The sequence below is a fragment of the Lissotriton helveticus genome, chromosome 12 (genome assembly GCF_964261635.1).
Source record: "Lissotriton helveticus chromosome 12, aLisHel1.1, whole genome shotgun sequence".
Lineage (NCBI taxonomy): Eukaryota > Metazoa > Chordata > Amphibia > Caudata > Salamandridae > Lissotriton > Lissotriton helveticus.
In genome coordinates this window covers 917,339,236-917,346,398 of record NC_136073.1, presented here as the reverse complement: position 1 = coordinate 917,346,398, position 7,163 = coordinate 917,339,236, and the positions used below count along the sequence as shown (strand labels likewise).

At 47.2% G+C, this 7,163-nt stretch overlaps 1 protein-coding gene across 4 annotated transcripts in view; it reads left to right on the top strand.

Moving 5' to 3' along the window:
* Nucleotides 1-1,937: 1,937 nt before the first annotated feature.
* LOC144798392 (zinc finger protein 671-like) overlaps nucleotides 1,938-7,163 on the top strand; it is a 152,378-nt gene continuing 147,152 nt past the window's right edge. For 2 of the 4 annotated variants that reach the window (XM_078669237.1, XM_078669235.1), the window contains exon 1: nucleotides 1,967-2,097. In XM_078669237.1, the coding sequence (XP_078525363.1) occupies nucleotides 2,074-2,097 (24 nt within the window). In that variant the 5' untranslated portion in view covers nucleotides 1,967-2,073. Of the gene's footprint in view, nucleotides 2,098-7,163 lie in introns of all 4 variants that reach the window. The other 2 variants (XM_078669234.1, XM_078669236.1) reach the window with 2 other exon arrangements.

The following is a 7,163-nucleotide window of genomic DNA, read 5'->3' as shown; positions in this document are numbered from 1 at the left end:
TATGTTCAATGTTTGATCATGCTTACCCGCCCGTTGTGATGTAGCTTATGCTGATATTAGACGGAAGTTACAGGTTGTTCATATTTCTTTTTGTTCTAGGCACTGACAAGCAAAAAGAATGAAGATTCTTCCGTTGAAGATTTGAGTTGGATCTGAATTCCAGTTATTTCCATGTTGGAGAATATTAAGACTGTTTGTTTATTGGACTTTTTCTGCAAGTTCGAGCAAAGAAAGAGGAAACTGGGACTGTTACCAGGGCTCTTATGAGGGCTAGGAGGCGTGGCTAAGGCTAAGCATCATGGGCAATGTAGTTTTTTCATGTTAAACTGTGTGTTTATTGGCAGCTGTGATTTTGACAGTAAAGAAAGAGACAGCATAATCCTCGCCTCCGTGTCCTTAATAGAATTGAAAATTCTTGGCGCGAAAGCTAGCTAATTTTTGATTCTCTTCTTACTGGCCTCCCCAAATCCCACCTGTCCCCCCTTAAGCCAAATGAAGCGACCACATCACACCCATATTATCCACCCTCCGCTGGCTTCCCATCGAGGCAAGATCTAGCTATAAGACTGCCTGCATCACCCACAAAGCCTTGCACTCCTCCTCTCCTCGCTATCTGGCGAATAAACTGAAACTCTCTGGAGGCTCTAGACCATCACGAAATGCGGAAAATCTACTGCTTGAACCTCCCACTTTCAAGAAGGAAAGATCAATGGCCCAATCCTTTTCAGGCAACGCAGTGAGAATCTGGAACTCCCTTCCGCCGCAGCTCCGGACCCCCACCTCCTCCCAGGCCTTCAAAACTGACCTCAAAGTTCTCCTCCTTCAAAGACACTTCCAAAGTTAATTCATGCCCTCTCTGTTATCTGAAGGAAGACCTTTTAGTATAGCAAATTTCTATTCTCTATGACTATGGAAGTGCCTTCCCAGTGTTTTCTTGTGGTTTGAGAGTCTGCCATTTATTGCAGTATTACCCTTTTACCTGTGTTTGGTACTCTTTTGTAACATGCACACGTCACTTTTCTTTTGTAACACACGGTTTGCTACCTCTTACATTTTGTTTGCTTTTGATACTTGCACAAGTGCCACCATTGCCTACGTAACGTTTGTTCTTGTGTTTGAGTGTCGTCCATTTATACCTGTTTATTTTGTAAGCTTTTGTAACCTGCACACGTCACTTTTTCCTCCTGTAATGCACCGTTTGCGCCTCTTGTATTTTGTTTGCTCACGATTGTCACTTTTGCCTCATGTAATGTAACGTTTGCTTTTGTATTTTGATCACTTGTAATGTTCTCTTGTATCAGTTCTGTTCCTATTGTGAAGCGCTCTGACGCCTTCGGGTAAAGTCCGCGCTATATAAAAACGCACAAATAAATAAATAAATAAACTGCTATGTTCATTCGTGAATTTTTCGTGGAATGAATTGTGTTTTAAGATGTATTTTTAGGTGGAATTCTAAATCATAAAAAAATAATTGAATAGAATTGTGTGGTCCTTTAGCAAGCATGAGGGCCTAGGGCCCAGGGCCCAAGAGCCCGCAGGGGGTCTCTGCCCTCCGCCCCCCCGGGGGTCAGTGTCTGTCAGGGGCTCCATTGACCCCTGCTCCCATCCCCGGTTCTCTCTGCGCATGCGCGCACGACCAGTGTCACTCCCCTCTAGCACGCTACATGCTGATCGGTAATACTGCTTCGCTGAAGTCACGTGGCTGACGTCATTTCCGGATCATCGCCTGGTATGGAAACTAGTCCTACTTCGATGGTTATGGCATCTTGAGCCGGGAAGCGCGCTCTACGCATGCCTATCGATAGTATTTCTGGCTCTGGGCATGCGCATCAGTCGTATCTCCTGGATCTGGACATGCGCATTGAAGGCCTCCCTGCCCATTGGCGTGTTTTCCACTCTGCGCATGCCTGTTGGTAGTGCCCCGGCTCTGCGCATGCGCAGTAGGTGCTCACCCCGGCGTCGCTGTCAGTGCGTCCTTTGCCCCCTGAGAGCTGCACCGCGGGTTCTTGTGGAGACTTCACCCCGCGAGGGATCGTCTGAGGCGGCGGCGGCGGGACCTGCGGAGCCGGAGCCATGTCTCTGAAGGAGTCCTGTGGGGTGAGTGGACGTGGCGGCTGCCAAGGCTTGAGTCTACTCATGCGTGACACTTCAATGACGTCACTGCTTTCAGTGAACTCATGCGTGACACTTCAATGACGTCAGTGGTCTCATGCGTGACATTTCAATGACGTCAGTGGTCTCATGCGTGACATTTCAATGACTTCAGTGGGCTCATGCGTGACATTTCAATGACTTCAGTGAGCTCATGCGTGACATTTCAATGACGTCAGTGGTCTCATGCGTGACATTTCAATGACTTCAGTGGGCTCATGCGTGACATTTCAATGACGTCAGTGGGCTCATGCGTGACATTTCAATGACTTCAGTGGGCTCATGCGTGACATTTCAATGACTTCAGTGGGCTCATGCGTGACATTTCAATGACTTCAGTGAGCTCATGCGTGACATTTCAATGACTTCAGTGGGCTCATGCGTGACATTTCAATGACTTCAGTGGGCTCATGCGTGACATTTCAATGACTTCAGTGGGCTCATGCGTGACATTTCAATGACTTCAGTGGGCTCATGCGTGACATTTCAATGACGTCAGTGGGCTCATGCGTGACATTTCAATGACTTCAGTGGGCTCATGCGTGACATTTCAATGACGTCAGTGGTCTCATGCGTGACATTTCAATGACGTCAGTGGTCTCATGCGTGACATTTCAATGACTTCAGTGAGCTCATGCGTGACATTTCAATGACTTCAGTGGGCTCATGCGTGACATTTCAATGACTTCAGTGGGCTCATGCGTGACATTTCAATGACTTCAGTGAGCTCATGCGTGACATTTCAATGACTTCAGTGGGCTCATGCGTGACATTTCAATGACTTCAGTGGGCTCATGCGTGACATTTCAATGACTTCAGTGGGCTCATGCGTGACATTTCAATGACGTCAGTGGGCTCATGCGTGACATTTCAATGACTTCAGTGGGCTCATGCGTGACATTTCAATGATGTCAGTGGGCTCATGCGTGATATTTCAATGACGTCAGTGGGCTCATGCGTGACATTTCAATCATGTCAGTGGGCTCATGCGTGACATTTCAATGACTTCAGTGGGCTCATGCGTGACATTTCAATGATGTCAGTGGGCTCATGCGTGACATTTCAATGACGTCAGTGGGCTCATGCGTGACATTTCAATCATGTCAGTGGGCTCATGCGTGACATTTCAATGACTTCAGTGGGCTCATGCGTGACATTTCAATGACTTCAGTGGGCTCATGCGTGACATTTCAATGCTGTCAGTGGGCTCATGCGTGACATTTCAATGACTTCAGTGGGCTCATGCGTGACATTTCAATGACTTCAGTGGGCTCATGCGTGACATTTCAATGACGTCAGTGGGCTCATGCGTGACATTTCAATGACGTCAGTGGGCTCATGCGTGACATTTCAATCATGTCAGTGGGCTCATGCGTGACATTTCAATGACTTCAGTGGGCTCATGCGTGACATTTCAATGACTTCAGTGGGCTCATGCGTGACATTTCAATGATGTCAGTGGGCTCATGCGTGACATTTCAATGACTTCAGTGGGCTCATGCGTGACATTTCAATGACGTCAGTGGGCTCATGCGTGACATTTCAATGACGTCAGTGGGCTCATGCGTGACATTTCAATCATGTCAGTGGGCTCATGCGTGACATTTCAATGACTTCAGTGGGCTCATGCGTGACATTTCAATGACTTCAGTGGGCTCATGCGTGACATTTCAATGATGTCAGTGGGCTCATGCGTGACATTTCAATGATGTCAGTGGGCTCATGCGTGACATTTCAATGACGTCAGTGGGCTCATGCGTGACATTTCAATGATGTCAGTGGGCTCATGCGTGACATTTCAATGACTTCAGTGGGCTCATGCGTGACATTTCAATGATGTCAGTGGGTTCATGCATGACATTTCAATGACTTCAGTGGGCTCATGCGTGACATTTCAATGACTTCAGTGGGCTCATGCGTGACATTTCAATGATGTCAGTGGGCTCATGCGTGACATTTCAATGACTTCAGTGGGCTCATGTGTGACATTTCAATGACTTCAGTGGGCTCATGCGTGACATTTCAATGACTTCAGTGGTCTCATGCGTGACATTTCAATGACTCCAGTGGGCTCATGCGTGACATTTCAATGATGTCAGTGAGCTCATGCGGGACATTTCAATGATGTCAGTGGGCTCATGCGTGACATTTCAATGACTTCAGTGGGCTCATGCGTGACATTTCAATGATGTCAGTGGGCTCATGCGTGTCATTTCAATGATGTCAGTGGGCTCATGCGTGACATTTCAATGACTTCAGTGGGCTCATGCGTGACATTTCAATGACTTCAGTGGGCTCATGCGTGACATTTCAATGATGTCAGTGGGCTCATGCGTGACATTTCAATGACTTCAGTAGGCTCATGCGTGACATTTCAATAACTTCAGTGGGCTCATGCGTGACATTTCAATGACTTCAGTGAGCTCATGCGTGACATTTCAATGACTTCAGTGAGCTCATGCATGACATTTCAGTGGCGTCACTGCTTTCAGTGGCCTCATGCGTGACATTTCAATGACTTCAGTGAGCTCATGCGTGACATTTCAGTGGCGTCACTGCTTTCAGTGGCCTCATGCGTGACATTTCAATGGCGTCACTGCTTTCAGTGAGCTCATGTGTGACATTTCAATGACTTCAGTGAGCTCATGCGTGACATTTCAATGACTTCAGTGAGCTCATGCGTGACATTTCAATGACTTCAGTGGGCTCATGCGTGACATTTCAATTACTTCAGTGAGCTCATGCGTGACATTTCAGTGGCGTCACTGCTTTCAGTGGGCTCATGCGTGACATTTCAATGACTTCAGTGGGCTCATGCGTGACATTTCAATGACTTCAGTGGGCTCATGCGTGACATTTCAATTACTTCAGTGAGCTCATGCGTGACATTTCAGTGGCGTCACTGCTTTCAGTGGGCTCATGCGTGACATTTCAATGACTTCAGTGGGCTCATGCGTGACATTTCAATGACTTCAGTGAGCTCATGCGTGACATTTCAATGACTTCAGTGAGCTCATGCGGGACATTTCAATGACTTCAGTGAGCTCATGCGTGACATTTCAATGACTTCAGTGGGCTCATGCGTGACATTTCAATGATTTCAGTGAGCTCATGCGTGACATTTCAGTGGCGTCACTGCTTTCAGTGAGCTCATGCGTGACATTTCAATGACTTCAGTGAGCTCATGCGTGACATTTCAATGACTTCAGTGAGCTCATGCGTGACATTTCAATGACTTCAGTGAGCTCATGCGTGACATTTCAATGACTTCAGTGAGCTAATGCGTGACATTTCAATGACTTCAGTGAGCTCATGCGTGACATTTCAGTGGCATCACTGCTTTCAGTGACATTTCGCTCATCACGCTCATGCGTGACATTTCAATGACTTCAGTGAGCTCATGCGTGACATTTCAATGACTTCAGTGGGCTCATGCATGACATTTCAATGAATTCAGTGAGCTCATGCATGACATTTCAGTGGCGTCACTGCTTTCAGTGGGCTCATGCGTGACATTTCAGTGACTTCAGTGAGCTCATGCATGACATTTCAGTGGCGTCACTGCTTTTAGTGGGCTCATGCGTGACATTTCAATGACTTCAGTGGGCTCATGCGTGACATTTCAATGACTTCAGTGGGCTCATGCGTGACATTTCAATGACTTCCGTGAGCTCATGCGTGACATTTCAGTGGCGTCAGTGCTTTCAGTGAGCTCCTGCATGACATTTCAGTGGCGTCATTGCTTTCAGTAAGCTCATGCGTGACATTTCAATGACTTCAGTGAGCTCATGCTCATGCGTGACATTTCAATGACTTCAGTGAGCTCATGCGTGACATTTCAATGACTTCAGTGGGCTCATGCGTGACATTTCAGTGGCGTCACTGCTTTCAGTGAGCTCATGCGTGACATTTCAATGACTTCAGTGAGCTCATGCGTGACATTTCAATGACTTCAGTGAGCTCATACTCATGCGTGACATTTCAATGACTTCAGTGAGCTCATGCGTGACATTTCAATGACTTCAGTGAGCTCATGCTCATGCGTGACATTTCAATGACTTCAGTGAGCTCATGCGTGACATTTCAATGATTTCAGTGAGCTCATGCGTGACATTTCAGTGGCGTCACTGCTTTCAGTGAGCTCATGTGTGACATTTCAATGACTTCAGTGAGCTCATGCGTGACATTTCAATGACTTCAGTGAGCTCATGCGTGACATTTCAATGACTTCAGTGAGCTCATGCGTGACATTTCAGTGGCATCACTTCTTTCAGTGACATTTCGCTCATCACGCTCATGCGTGACATTTCAATGACTTCAGTGGGCTCATGCGTGACATTTCAATGACTTCAGTGAGCTCATGCATGACATTTCAGTGGCGTCACTGCTTTCAGTGGGCTCATGCGTGACATTTCAATGACTTCAGTGGGCTCATTATTATTAACGAATTTTGTACCGCGCACGGTTACCCAGAGGCATCCCAGCGCTTATAGAGAATCAGAACAAGCTACCTGTGTGGAGCTGATCAGATCTGGAATTATTCTGGAAATAGATAAGTTTTAAGATGTTTCCGAAACCTGAGCAGGTTTGGTTCAGAGCGTAGTGAGAGTGGGAGGGAGTTCCAGGCGTGTGCCGTATGAACAGAAAAGCTCCTGCCACCTGAACGGGCTCTCCTAATTCTCTTTATCTGAAGGAGGTGTTTATTATCGGAGCGTAAGGCTCTAGTGGGCTTATAGGGCCGAATCATGTCCTTCAGAATAGCAGGTCCTTTCCCCTGAATGCTCTTGTGAGCAATACAGAGGGCCTTGAAGGTCACTCTCTCTTTGACCGGGAGCCAATGGAGTGCCTTTAGAGCGGGCCTGGCTGATTGCCTGGCCGGAACGTTCCGCAGCAGCCTGGCTGCCGCGTTCTGCACTTGTTGCAGGATTTTGAACGTTGCTTCCGGTGCTCCAAGAAAGAGTGCATTACTGTAGTCCAGGCGTGAGATGACCAGACCTTGGACTAACAGCTTC